This window comes from Kogia breviceps, chromosome 3, assembly GCF_026419965.1.
Source record: "Kogia breviceps isolate mKogBre1 chromosome 3, mKogBre1 haplotype 1, whole genome shotgun sequence".
NCBI lineage: Eukaryota > Metazoa > Chordata > Mammalia > Artiodactyla > Physeteridae > Kogia > Kogia breviceps.
In genome coordinates, this window is record NC_081312.1 from 3,028,532 (window position 1) to 3,043,958 (window position 15,427).

At 42.0% G+C, this 15,427-nt stretch overlaps 1 protein-coding gene across 1 annotated transcript in view; it reads right to left on the minus strand.

Annotated features, from left to right (window-relative positions):
- The window catches only part of TECPR2 (tectonin beta-propeller repeat containing 2), a 98,390-nt gene that overhangs the window by 70,537 nt on the left and 12,426 nt on the right, over positions 1 to 15,427 (minus strand). The window contains exons 2-5 of the mRNA XM_059058196.2: positions 13,793 to 14,075; positions 4,917 to 5,045; positions 4,404 to 4,535; positions 188 to 345 (exon numbers count right to left, since the gene is read on the minus strand). Of these exons, the coding sequence (XP_058914179.2) occupies positions 188 to 345; positions 4,404 to 4,535; positions 4,917 to 5,045; positions 13,793 to 14,011 (638 nt within the window). The 5' untranslated portion in view covers positions 14,012 to 14,075. The remainder of the gene's footprint in view (positions 1 to 187; positions 346 to 4,403; positions 4,536 to 4,916; positions 5,046 to 13,792; positions 14,076 to 15,427) is intronic.

A 15,427-nucleotide genomic window follows, 5' to 3' on the forward strand; every position in this document is an offset into this window, starting at 1 on the left:
TGGTGCGGCGAGCGGAGGGAGTGAGGGGTGAGCTCCCACCCGACCCTGAGCCTGACCCCTGACCTTTGACCCGGGCTGTGGAGGATGGGGCCCGCCGGGAGTGGACTGGAGCAGCCACATGTGGCCGGCAGGCTGGGGACCCGCCTGGAGCCCCGTCACCACGAGCCTCCACACCAGTGATGCTCACCTTTTCCTTGGCTGTGTTCCGATCTGCTTGACAGACTTCTCCTCGGTGTAGAAAAGCAGACTTCTCTGTAAAGTCGAGACGAGCAGCACCTTCTGGCTGTAGTCCAGCTGCACGATGGAAGCCGGCTCCTCCAGTACCAGGTGGGAGTGACAGATGCCCTGCGGAGAGACGCCAGGTGAGGCACGCAGCACAGCAGGCTACTGTGACTCCACGTCAGTCTGAGAGGACTGGCCCGCGTCCCTCCTGTGCCTGCACTTCGGTCAATGTTTACCTTAAAACGAATGCTTTAATTCCCACCAGATTCAATGTCACCCCACCACAATGAAATTATTTGCAAAAGTCCTCACTAATGAGAAAATAGTCAGGGTTACCATCGATGTCAGGCTACATCAAGTTGGCCAAGAAATATTTTAAAATTCTGTATAATTTTTTAAAAATGTTCTCAGTACACGGTTCAAAGAAGAATCCATAAAGATTAAGCAGAAATACGTTGCACCATTAATTCCAACAGAATACAATGGGACTTTGTATAATATTATTGTGACAACGGTCAAAGTCCATATTGCACTCCTCCTCCACAAAGAGTTCAAAGCAATCGTGGGGACATTAGATCCTTGCCTACTGAAAGGGTCAGAAGAAACAGGTTAGAAAGGAATTTAAATGGTATTAAGTATATTGAAGAACAAAGTAATTTTCTAGAAGGCATTTTACTGCTAACACAAACTATATTTCTTGGTGTCAAATATCTGCTCCTATAAGCCACCCTTCTCCTGGACCCGCTTCTTTAATTGTTGAGAAATCCTGACGCAATGTCATAGACCTTTGCAGGGAGAGAGGGAGCAGCAGTCAGATCCACTGGTAAGGTTTACATACAGTACAACTCACCCCGTTTAGATATACAGTTCTATGCATTTTGACCAGTGCATTCAGTTATGTAACCAACAGCACAATCAAGACAGGGAAGCCCCCCACTCCCCCGCAAACATCAAGGACATCAAGCCCGATTTCCCTCCCACCTTTGCAGTTATGCAGACTGTAGCTTTTCAATTTTTGACTCAGCTTGTAATGGAATTAAATTTATTGTACCGTATTGTGCAAAAACACACGTCTTTTTTGCAAATCTCATTAAATACCTGTGTCTTCAAAAAAAAACGATCAGAACCTCAATAAAGCTGGGGAAAAAATGATCAGTATGCTAAGGATAGTGCTTTCTGCATGTGCTTTTTCTCTCCATTTCCTGACATCATGCATGAGCAGTGTCCCCTCTGTGCAACTCAGGCTGAGGGAGGGACAGAAGGAAAGTACAAATATGGGGACCTTTAAAACCTTAACAAAATGTTTTCCTGGAGAATAGCAGTTCTCAAAGTGTGGTCCACGGTCCCTGAGGGTCCCTAGGACCTCTTGAGGTCAAAACCATTTTCATTATAATACTAGGTTTGATCTGCCTTTTCCACCAAGCTGTGGTTTGTACTGATAGCTGGTAGAGCTACTGAAAGCTCAAATAGGCCCAAGACCAGCAGGGCACCAAAATCCAGTAGCTGCCACGGTGCCCTTGCAGCAAAAACATGAATTTCACTTCAGAAGGTCTTTGATGCAGGAAAACGATAACTCCGTCTTATCTTGACCTTGTGTACGCCTGTCTTTGTGTTCTGTGTGACAAAACAGGGCATGCGCGCAGCCCTCCTGCTGATGCTGAAGTACTTCGGTTCTCTCAAGGAAGCACCTGTGTGATTTCATGAGCCGTGAGCTCAACCAGCTGCTTTTTTTCACAAAATACATTTTTACTTGAAATACTATAATTATTCAAACTTGGGTATTTGGCAGGCATTTTCTTAGAAAGAACAAAGTGAGCCTGTCAATTCAGGGAAAATAGGTGATAGTATTTCTTGCTGATAATAAAATGCAAGTTTACAAGTGAAGATTAGAATTTGAAAACTTGTATCCACCCTTGTGAACCTGACAGATTCCCAATAGCTAAAGACTTTTCTCATCAGAATAATAGCAATATTAACAAAGGTGCTTTCTTTGATATTATATAATTAAATGTTTCAACATTTGGAAGATGTGCATCACTCAGCAGATCAATATTTTCCAAGTGATCAACGCACAATGTTACAAAATCACACGTGGGTCAAGGAGCCATTCTAAGTGCAAGAGAGACCAATGGATTTCACTGTAACTGAGTGAGAAAAATTCATCTATATGCTTTCAGAGTCCACGTTGTAACCAACCTTTAAAGAAACTACCATTAGTCAATTTGGGGATGTGATTAAAGAATATCCACAATTCTCTGGAAGGGCTATTAAAATACTCCTCCTGTTTCCCACTACATGTCTGTGTGAGGCCAGATTTTCTTTACATACTCCAACCAAAACAATGTATTATGACAGACTAAATGCAGAATCCAGCTGTCTTCTATTAAGGCAGACATTAAAGAGATTTGCAAAAATGTAAAGCCATGCTACTCTTGCAAAACAGCAGTAGAAGTTTTGTTTTGCTTTGTTTTGTTTTTTTTCAGCTGCACCATGCAGCTTGTAGGATCTTAGTTCCCTGACTAGGGACTGAACCCAGGCCCTTGGTAATAAGAGTGCGGAGTCCTAACCACTGGACCACCAGGGAATTCTCAGCAGTAGTTTTGAAAATAGTTATTTTCACAAAAGTATGTTGTTTATGTTAACATATAATGAGTTCATTATTTCAAAATAAAATTAATAAATTTTTTTTAATTTCTCAGTTTTAATTTCTAACATAGTGCACTCAGTAGATACAAAATCCATACAAACAAAACCTCTTTGGAATCCTCTTTTTAAGAGTGTAAAGGGGTCTTGGGACCAAAATGTTTGAGAACTACTGCTAGAGAATATTCGTAAAAGACAGGTCAGTCTTGGATCAGACGGACTAAAAGTCATCCAGCTAGTAATTGCTGAACTCCTAGATGCACTAGGAATGATGGCTACAAATAAGAAAACAAAAGGACTGTGCCACCAAGGGGTTCATTCTAACCAGCAGAGGTTAGTTGACAAAACACAGCACAGGCAGGCATAAAGCCACATGCGCAATGGGAGCACACCCTAGGCTTGAAGTTGAGCCCTGCCAGGCATCAGCTCACGATGGGATCCCTTGGAGCCTGGGTTTCTTATCTACCGACTGAAGATCAGCACACACAGCTTAGGGCTCTGTCGTGAGGCTTAAATAAAATGACAAATACGAGGGTGGGGCTAGGTTCCCTGCTGCCACCAACCCTCCTCCTTTCCCACCACTCTCTCCCACACAACCAGAGCTTGGCTGGGGGCGAGCTCACCACCCACTGGAAGCACTGACCTCTGTCCACAGTGTGGACAAAGAATGCTGCCCGCCATACAGATGAACAAAGGATATTGCAGCTATCAGCCGTTGCAGCCTCCCCCAACAGTGCAGCTGAAGGGGTTCAGCATGGAAAAGAACAGGATACTTACTGGCCCTAGACAATTAAGGTGTATATCAAAGGAATGATTTCAATGAGCCCAGACTCTGGTATCTTCCCATAAACAGAAAAGCACTAGAGTCATTAACTTGAGATGTCTGTTTTTTTCTTTAATTAGCAGAAATCTTGATGTTCAACAACCTGGTTTGTTTTTGCAAAACTCCTATATATCCTGGGCTCTTCCCTCACCTCTCTGGAGCAGTCCCTCAGAGTCATATGAGAGACTGTCTATCAGGCCTAAGTCCTCAGTAAGTCTGCCAAATAAAAATTCTCAACTTTTAGGTTGTGCTTTTTTTTTTCAGTCGACAATAGTCATGATTGTGAAACGCTTCACATCCTCCTACAAACTCTTCAAGGAATTAGGTTTGATAGTGGCTACTTTTCTAATTGGTAGCAATAGAAAACAGGAAAAGTGTATGTTCCAGAAGAAACAAAGGCCAATTCTTTAGATATAGAAGTAGAAGCTTATAAAGCATTAGAAAAGCCCTTGAAAGAAAATGTTACAAACAACAGTTGAGATTAGAAAGGGACAACGGGGAGTTCCTGGTGCCCTAAAGGTTAGGATTCCACACTTTCACTGCTGTGGCCTGGGTTCAATCCCTGGTTGGGGAACTGAGATCCCACAAGCCAACCGGCACGGCAGACCAAAAAAAAAAAGAAAAAAAATAGAGACAATAATCAAGAATTCAAGTTGACCAACTACTATAATTTCTCCAAATATAAGACAACCAATATTTCTGATAATAATTTTACCTGATCTAGATCCAGAGAAGAATAGACAATTTTCCCTTTGTCATCTCCAGAGAACAATTTCATTCCATTGGGGCTCCAAGCCAGAGCTGTTATGCTATTCTTGTGAATACCAGTGACGTCAAATCTCCGAAGCTATGAATAAACAATGAAAATACACACAAGAAAAAGCCAAGGATAAACACTGTGAGAAGTGAACAAGGTGGTACGCAATCCCTCCTGTTTATGGAAAAGCTGGTGTTCCCAAGTTGTTTCCATGCAAAAACCTGCACAAGGGTCCACCTGTCTATTTACCTTTAAAACTGACAGAGAAGAGCCAGAGAATATTAAGCAAAATTACCCATATATGCTTCTTGCCAAGTGTCCTACCAGGAACAAAAATGTCATCTGATTATAAAGAGCACAGAGTGAGGCTTTTCTGAGCAAGTACTTCCTTGGCAGATGAGGACTCCTCATTTTAAAAGACATGAGGAATTTGCCAAGAAGTTAAGAAATGCTAAAATGATTAGTACTTACCTGTTTATTTCTCCCTGGCAATGAGGATACAAGTTGAAAGACTGCAACCCTCCCAGAGGCTGTACCTGCAGCCACCAGGTCATCGAAGCAGCTCAGCAGTTTCACCACCGTGATGGATTCCGTTTTCCCCTGAAAGAGGAAACATTCAAAAACAAATGGGCCATAATTCAAAGAGTCATGTACCACAATGTTCATTGCAGCACTATTTACAATAGCCAGGACATGGAAGCAACCTAAGTGTCCATCAACAGATGAATGGATAAAGAAGATGTGGCACGGGCTTCCCCGGTGGCGCAGTGGTTAAGAATCCACCTGCCAGTACAGGGGACATGGCTTCGAGCTCTGGTCCGGGAAGATCCCACATGCCTTGGAGCAACTAAGCCCATGCTCCACAACTACTGAGCCTGCTCTCTAGAGCCCACGAGCCACAACTACTGAGCCCATGTGCCACAACTACTGAAGCCCATGCACCTAGAGCCCGTGTTCCACAACAAGAGAAGCCACCACAATGAGAAGCCCACGTACCGCAACGAAGAGCAACCCCCGCTCGCCACAACTAGAGAAAGCCAGAGCACAGCAAAGACCCAACGCAGCCAAAAAATAAATACATTAATTTTTTTTAAAAAAGATGTAAACATGATGTGGCACGTATATACAATGGAATATTACTCAGCCATAAAAAGAAACGAAATTGAGTTATTTGTAGTGAGGTAGATGAAACTAGAGTCTGTCATGCAGAGTGAAGTAAGTTAGAAAGGAAAAACAAATACCATATGCAAACACATATATATGGAATCTAAAAAAAAAAAAGGTTCTGAAGAACCTAGGGGGCAGGACAGGAATAAAGATGCAGACGTAGAGAATGGACCTGAGGACACGGGGAAGGGGAAGGGTAAGCTGGGACGAAGTGAGAGAGTGGCGTGGACATATATACACTACCAAATGTAAAACAGATAGCTAGTAGGAAGCAGCCACATAGCACAGGGAGATCAGCTTGGTACCTTGTGTCCACCTAGAGGGGTGGGATAGGGAGGGTGGGAGGGAGGTGCAAGAGGAAAGGGAATATGGGGATATATGTGTACGCATAGCTGATTCACTTTGTTATAAAGCAGAAACTAACACAACATTGTAAAGCAATTATACTCCAATAAAGATGTTAAAACAAACAAACAAACAAAACAAATGGGCCTGTCACCAGGCCAGCTTTCAGACTATGAAACGTTACCTACAATGGAATGGAAAACCTCATTGGACTGCAGCCCATATATATATTCCTGATTGAAAATTTATACAATTCAGAAGGATAATCTCTTTTTCTTTCTAGGTTTTTTATCTTTGAAATGACAATTGTTTTTGTTTTTTTTTTCTGGCTGTGCCACACAGCATGTGGGATCTTAGTTCCCCGACCAGGATTTGAACCTGCATCCCCTGCACTGGAAGTGCAGAGTCTTAACCACTGGACCCCCAAGGAAGTCCCTGAAATGACAAAAGTTTAAAACTGCATTTCTGAGAAAGGAAATACTGATCAATCAAGTATGAATACACTGGGCTCTTATCAAGAGAGTACCAAGGAACTTGGATAAGAGAGGTAGTTCCCCTCAAAACCGGAGTCTGGAGTCAGAAGAGCTATCCCAGACCCAAGCTCTCCTTTCTTGTCTCTCAACGTGGACAAGTCATCCACCGACTGTAGTCCACTCATAGCTGCCACACAGACTTGCTTGAGGATCAATGAGACAATACATTTGAGAGTGCTTTATAAACTGATTCCTGGCGTGTTTGGGTTCTCAGATCAATAATCACATTCAATAACACTAACTCAAGCTTGGTTGAGTTAATAAACATTGGTTTATTAAAAAGCACACGTCAAGCACTGAATACAGATATTCAGGCTTCCAGAGCATCTGACTGATCATTTTTCATTTTGAAACCACTCATTCAGAAAAATTACACAACCATTTTGACCTCGCTAAGACATATGGCAAGATCTTCAATAAGCCACTTTGATCCCTGATGCAGTAATTTAGATGGTAATCAATCTGTCAAATACGCAAGCATCCTCTCTGCGTTCAGGGTACTGAGTCAGCTGCTATGGTAATACACAGTAGGGCGCAGGCCCGCCCTCTCACAGTGGAGCTGTAGCAATGAGACGTGCCCATGAAGAGCTGCCCCCCGCGAGTGGGGGTGGCAGTGACTGAGCTCACTTTCATCTGCCACTTTACAGCTTGCAGCGTATATTCATGGGCTATAAATACACTTGGTGCCACATCGTGATACAGGGTAAGGGACCTGGATCTTAAGCTGCAGGAAGGAAAAGGGGGACCCTTGAAGATGCCTGCTTTTGCAGGTGTATCAGTCGAGGTGTTTCTGGTAACCCCATTAGGAACAGGACGGAAGGAGGAAGGCGTGGGACCAGGCAGGGGGGCCAGCTGGGAGCCTCCTGCGATAGTGCAGGTGGAGGTAGTACGCGCCTGGTCAAGGGAAGCGGCCAACTGAACAGGTACTAGGGCAGTAAACCCTGACGAGGAAAGAAGCGTATGACGCCCCGGGCAGGAGGAGGGCAGCAGTGATGACCAGAGCACGTCGACTCTCTCTGTAAGGGACACTCTCTCAGTCGCGCACGTCCTGTGCTGGGCAACGTGTTCAGCGCTTCACAGGCATTATCTCCTGGGGTACTCAAACCACCAAGAGGGCGGGTGCTGGAGTTATCCTCACTTTACAAAGGTGAAGTGATTCGTCTCAGGTCACAAAGCTAGAGAGAATCAAGAGTCAGGACTCACGCCCAAGTGTGACCCTACAGAGGCCCCGCTCTGCCTCGCTGCCCTATGCCTTCTGAGCAGATCCATGGTCGTGGAGGCGGAAGGTGTGGTCGGCTGTGGAAAAGGAGAATGAAAGGAGTGCAGGAATTGAGTGATGGTTCCATCTCTGCTTTGAGGGAAGAAAGTGACATAACATGCTTCAGATGTGCATCGTCTGACATGGCAACAGAATGTTAAAAGGAGAATATTTTTCCTGGGAATTTGTAATTATAAAAATTGCTACTACATCAGGAATCAAAATCACTTATTGGAGATCTTGCCACATCATAGCACAAAATCAAAACGGTTGTGTAATTTTTCTGAATGAACGCTTTCAAAATAAAAATCATTGCTCAGATGGGCTGGAAGCCTGAATATCTATATGCAATGCTTGTACACGTGCTTTTAATAAACCAATGTACTAAACTTCACTTAACATTATTTAATATGATTATTAAATAGATTTGGTTCTTGACTTAAGAACCAAAACATCCGAAGAATCAGATTATCAATATCTAACTATACTTCAGACAGAAACAAAATAAGAAGTTTCAACTTCTCACAGTATAACACTCTTAACTATTCTGAAAAACATTCCTCTCCAAACACCTAAAAATGTTGAATAAGATACATAAAACATTCTTTTAAATGCTATTTAAAAAACACTCTCTAGCTATTCTGAAAAACATTCCTCTCCAAACACCTAGAAATGTTGAATAAGATACATAAAACATTCTTTTAAATGCATAGCTGATCTCTAGAAAGTAAAGAAAACCTACAAGAGCCAAAAACCAAAAGAATACTGTCAAACTAGAACAGAAGCCAGCCCTGAAGCTACAGGCTACATAGAGCAATCTGGCCAACACCTAGATCCTTGATTTTCTGAGGTGAGCACGGTTAATGAGGAAAGGCTTCAGGCCAGGTGAAGTGGGGAGCGGGAACTGATATGCCCTGCTAAAGCCAGAATCCCTGAAGACCTAACTCTCAGTGAAAGTGTAAACTAGGGAAAAATCAATTTGCTGGGAAATGAAGCTGACAAGGACCTCTGCGTTATCTCAGGCATTGACTGGAGTGAATAAAAAAGAATGGTTCCTAAGACTCTGTAATCACAAAGCTGCCGTATCCGGCACCAGAGTTTGAATTCATTCTCCCTTCCCACTGAAAAGAACCTTCATGCCAGGCACTTTACCTGACATGCTTCCGTGTTTGTAGCACTCCAAGGTGGCTGGCAGAGTTACCATCAACCCCATCTGTGGAACACAGTCTCAACCCAGGCCCCTCAGCACTCCCACATATTAGGATCAGCCACATAGCTCACAATTAGACATGAGCACAGGGAAATAGGTCCCCTCAAGAAGAATCAACTGAAGAAAGCAATAACAGAATTGGACAACTCCTCATCCCGACTCAAGTATTTCATTTAGAGTGAGGAAATCCAGAACATAAAAGAAATATGCTTAAGGGGAGGGATAGATTGGGAATTGGGGATTAACAGATACACACTACTATATATAAACAACAAAGACCTACTGTATAGCACAGGGAACTGTATTCAATATCTTGTAATAACCCATGATGGAAAAGCATCTGAAAAAGAATATATAACTGAATCACTTTGCTATATACCTGAAACATTGTAAATCAACTATGCTTCAGTAATAAAAAAAGAAATATGCTTAAAAATGTTAAAGAAATGTAAAAAGAAATTGAAACATAAGACCAAACTATTATCAGAAATAACAGAAATGAAGAAGAATCAAAAGAATGTAAAATCTCAAGGGTAGACTAAATAGCAGCCTAGTCACAGATGAAAGAAAATTACTGAACTAGATGACAGATCTGTGTGGCAAAGGAAAGATAAAAAATATGACAGGTAAGTTAAGAGTCATAGAGAATAGAATATGAAGGTCCAACCTACATCTAATTGGGATTCCAGAAGGAAAGAAAACAGAGGATAAGAGAAGGAAACATCTTCAGAGATAAGGGCTAAAAATTATCCAAAACTGATGAAAGACCTATATCCTCAGGAGCACAAGCCTTGAACAAGACTCATGAAAAGAAATACACACATACACATCTTGTAGTGAAACAGTAAAACCTCAAAGGCAATGAGAAGATATTAATATGTCAGAGAAAAAAGGGAAATAACTAAAGATGAACAATTATTAACAAAAGACATCTCAACAATGGATGTTGAGATGTATCATCCTCAAAGTACTAAGAGGAAAACACTGTTAGCCTTGAATAGTATACCTCTAAACAATTCAAAGACAGAGAGACATTCAGACAAACAAAAAAATCAAGAGTACTTACCAACAAAAGACTTCAACACAAGAACTACTAAAGGATATACTCCAGGGCTTCCCTGGTGGTGCAGTGGTTAAGAATGCCCCTGCCAATGCAGGGGATACAGGTTCAAGCCCTGGTCTGGGAAGATCCCACATGCCGTGGAGCAGCTAAGCCCGTGTGCCACAACTACTGAGCCTGTGCTCTAGAGCCCATCAGCCACAACTACTGAAGCCCGCGCACCTAGAGCCCATGCTCCACAACAAGAGAAGCCACCGCAATGAGAAGCCTGCACACTGCAATGAAGAGTAGCCCCCGCTTGCCACAACTAAAGAAAGCCCGCGTGCAGCAATGAAGACCCAATGCAGCCAAAAATAAATAAATAAATAAAATAAAAATAAAAAGGATATACTACAGCAAGAAAGAAAATGGCTGCAAAGGGAAGAACTAAGATGTAACAAGGGATGGTGAGTAAAGACGCTAGCAAAACTGTGAGGGAATCTAAACAGTGTCTATAAAATATAATAATAATGTCCAACTTGATTAGTTAAATATAGAATGAAAACACTAGATAGTTATGTGTGTAATAAGAAAGGCCAGACAGAAACATCGTAAGAAAGCTACAGACCAATATTCCTCCATGAACACAGACACAAAACATCTGAACAAAATATAACTAAAAGGAATACAGCAAGATTTTTAAAAAAAAAAGGATAATATGGAATTCCCTGGTGGTCCAGTGGTTAGGACTTGGTGCTTTCACTGCCAGGGCCTGGGTTCAATTCCTGTTCAGAGAACTAAGATCCCACAAGCCGTGCCACGAGGCCAAAAATAAAAGGATAATATAGCATGACAAAATGGGGTTTAAAAGAGTAATGCACAGTTGGAATAATAACCAAAACTCAATTCATGTAACATAACATATAAATAAAGAAGGAAATCATATCATCCCAACAGATTCAAGTGAGTATCTGACAAACTTCAATACTCATTCATGATAAAAACTCTCAGAAAACTAGGATAGAAATAAACAGAAATAAAAAGTGTCCGTGGGCTTCCCTGGTGGTGCAGTGGTTGAGAGTCCGCCTGCCGATGCAGGGGACACGGGTTCGTGCCCCGGTCCGGGAGGATCCTACATGCCGCGGAGCGGCTGGGCGTGTGAGCCATGGCCGCTGAGCCTGCACGTCCGGAGCCTGTGCTCTGCAACGGGAGCGGACACAATGGTGAGAGGCCCGCGTACCAGAGAAAAAAAAAAAAAAGTGTCCATGAGGAATCTATAGCTAATGTAATGGTGAAGACCAAGGCTAAGGCAAAGATATCTATTCTCACTGCAGACAACATACTGAGATCTTGGCCAGCACAGTAAGTTAAGTAAAAAATTAAACGCATACAGACTAGAAAAGATGAGGTAAAACTCTTTCTTCAGAGGCAAGCAGGATCATCTATGTAGAAAACCCAGGCTTTCCTAGTGGCCCAGGGGTTAAGAATCTGCCTGCCAACGCAGGGGACATGGGTTCGTGCCCTGGTCCGGGAAGATCCCACATGCCATGGAGCAACTAAGTCTGTGCACCGAAACTACTGAGTCTGCGCTCTAGAGCCCGCAAGCCACAACTACTGAGCCCACGTGCCACAACTACTGAAGCCTACACACCTAGAGCCCGTGCTCCCCAACAAGAGAAGCCATGGCAATGAGAAGCCCACGCACCGCAACGAAGAGTAGCCACCGCTCACTGCAACTAGAGAGAGCCCGCGCACAGCAATGAAGACCCAACACAGCCATAAATAAATAAATAAATAAAATTTTATATATATATATATATATATATATATATATATATACATATATAAGAATGTAGAAACCTTACTACCATATAGGTCCCTTACTCTCCCCTATTACGTTATAGTTATCTTATATATTACTACATGTATACACACTGAAAACTCAATCAGTGTTATAATTTTTGCTGTCAAGTATATTTTAAAGAACTCAAGAGGAGAGAAACAGTCTACTGTATTTACTATTATTCTTCCTTCATTACTGATGTTCCAAGTTTCCTTCTGGTACCATTTCTCATTTTCCCAAAGAACTTCCTGAAGCAATTATTTAGAGCAGGTCTGCTGGCAATGAATCCCTCTAGTTTTCCTTCATCTGAGAATATTTTTATTTCACCTTCTTTCCTAATAGATATTTTTCTTGGGTAAAAATTCTGAGCTGACCATTCTTTTCTTTCAACACTTTATAAATGTTGTACCATTGTCTTCTAGCCTCCATAGTTCCTGATGAGAATTTGTGGCCATTCAAATCATTGTCCCTTACAGGTAACGTGTCGTTCTCTGGCTACTTTTAAGATTTCTCTTTGTCTTTAGTTTTTAGAAGTCTGATTAGGATATGTCTGGGCATGGGTTTCTTTGGTCTATCCTGTTAGGGGTTCACTGCTGGATTCATAAGTCTTTTTTGTTAAGTGCTGAAGTATTTGAGAGATCTCAGATATATTAATCCATAAGCATAGTTTTAAAGATTAACTAGGTAATGGTTTTAAATGTGTGGGGAATTTGAGCAGTCAAATCCATGAGCTATTAAATAAAGAAAAGAAATAGCAATAGTTTTAATTTTCATACAAAAAATACAAATATAAACTCTAGAGCCAATCTGCCCAAGTTCAGACAATGGTGCCAGCACTTCCTAACCACCTCACAAGTCACTCAACCTCTCTGTACCTCAGTTGTCTCCCTGGTAAAATGGAGATGAGAAAACATCATCTACCTCACAGAGTCTTGTGAGGATGAAATGCATTAATATATGTAAAGGTTTACAATAATGCCTGGCACACAGTAAGTGCTATATGCATGCTAACCATTTGTGTTATTTTAAATTGAGTATAGAGGCTTAACAAAAACTAACTTTTTAAGTTAAACTTTAATTTAAGTTGAATATTGATTAAAATACAGATATTTGTAAATACTTCTCTTAAACACAAAAGCCTTGTCTTAGGCTGTAAAAGTCCACTAACCACACGCAGAGTAGCATCCCATGAGGCTGTGAGGCAGGAGTCACAACTCAGTCACCCTTGAGTCTCTCACAAAACCCGAGCACTCATAAATCACAGATATCAACTCAGCGGGTGAATTCAGTCCACCTCCCCAACAACTACAATACACAGAGATGCCTGAGTCAACCAACACAGAACAGAGGTCGGTCAGGACTCCAACGGCAGTGTTCTACAGAAGTGACCTCATTTAAGATGTACGTGTTCTGGCAGCTAGCCAACATTGATCCTGATCCTTTTTTCACAATAATTTCACCAGAATAGCTAGTGATTATTTGAGTAAGTCAGGTAAGGTATTTTGAGAAACAAAACACTTAGAGGGACTTCCCTGGTGGTCCAGTGGCTAAGAGTCCACGACCCCACTGTAGGGGCACAGGTTCGATCCCTGGTCAATGAACTAAGATCCTGCATATCGCATGGTGCAGCCAAAAAAAAAAAAAACCCAAAACAAAAAAGAAAACACTTAGAAAAACATGCCTACTTTCAAAGTTTTCTATTAAGTGTTAAACACTGTAATGTTCTCTTTTAAAGTAACTGGATCTTTGGAGGCAGGAAAAAAAAGTTAAAACATCAACATTTTTAGCTGTACTCCACCTCAATTAAAAATGGTCGTAAAGTATTGTTTGGGAAGGGCACTCAGGCCATATTCTAGCAAATCAGAAGCGAATTACCCCATCCTGGAACTCACAAGCATGTTAAACATCAGCCAGGGCTCACACGTGCTTAGGTGAGGACAAGCAAGACTCACCTCAAAGTTGTACTTCTTCATCTGCTGCAAGTGCCGGCAGTACAGGTAGAGCATGCCAATGCTACTGCCCACGGCAATGTAGTCCCCGTTGGCGTCCAGGGCCGTGAGGTAGACCACTATGGAGCGGAACCCCTTCTGGATCTTTGTGGGAATGGCATTGAGGAGATAGTACAAAGGGCAGAACTCTCTGAATGTAACAGACTCTGATACAGATGCCATGGCCAACGTTTCCACAGATGATCTTCAAGCAGGACAAGGAATTTTAACTGGCATCTAGGGAAACCTGGGGGCAAAAGAACAAGCCGTTAAATGCTTTCAACATCTAGTCATGCAAAGAGAAGTCAGGCATAATAGTGGGAACAACGAACTTTCAGGTAGGTATGAATTATAGTCAGAGCTGAATTAAACAGAGAAAGTAAACCAAGTGTCATTAAGATCACTTTTGAGCATTTTAATTCAAAACTCACTTCAATATGTGCTGGCTCCTGTAATTTATATTGTGATAAATGCTATGGAGGGGAAGGGGTGGAAAAAATATTAAAAATAGTTCTTCATCTCAAGTAACTTATGATCTAGCTAGGGAGGCAAAAGAAACTGTGAAGAGACATAAAACTAGATGTGATTAGGTGCTAATCTGTGGGTCACAATGAGAAGAGGGAGAGAGCAGTGTGGACTAGAGTGTGGAGAAAGCTTCACCAGAAACATCCAGAATTCTGAAGCCCACCAGGAGGGACAGAACGTGGAAAAGAGGAATTCCCTGGCAGTCCGCACTTCCACTGCAGGGGGCACGGATTCGATCCCTGGTCGGGGAACTAAGATCCCGCAAGCCACATGGCCAAAATAAAAATAGCGTGTGGAAAAGAAACAGTAAAGACATGCACTAGGAGAACAGTGGACCAATCCAGACGCAGGAATAAGCTGACTGTGTCGAGGTGGTGGAGAAACATGTCCCCTGGCTGGAGAGCCACAGCCTCCACAGCACTCAGAACCTCAGCTACACAACACCTCCTAACTGTTCTGCACTGACACCCACACCTCTTGAAAATTTGGATTCAAAGCTTCCCTCAATAAAGGGAAGCATGTTATATATCATCACACAGCGTGTTATACTTTATGAAGTGTTCATTCACCCATTTAATCCTTACCCTACAAACTTTTACATGGTTTTGGAAGTCCCAGCCACGGCAATCAGAGAAGAAAAAGAAATAAAAGGAATACAAATTGGAAAAGAAGTAAAACTGTCACCGTTTGCAAATGATATGAGACTATACATAGAAAATCCTAAAGATGACACCAGAAAACTACTAGAACTAATCAATGAATTTGGTAAGGCTGCAGGATACAAAATTAATGCACAGAAGTCTCTTTCACTCCTATGCACTAACAATGAAAGATCAGAAAGAGAAATTGAGGGAAGAATCCCATTTACCATTGCAACAAAAAGAATAATACACCTGGGAATAAACCTACATAAGGAGGCAAAAGACCTGTACTCAGAAAACTATAAAACACTGATGAAAGACATCAAAGATGATGTAAACAGATGGAGAAATACACCATGTTCTTGGATTGGAAGAATCAATGTTGTGATAACGACTATACTACCCAAAGCAATCTACAGATTCAGTGCAATCC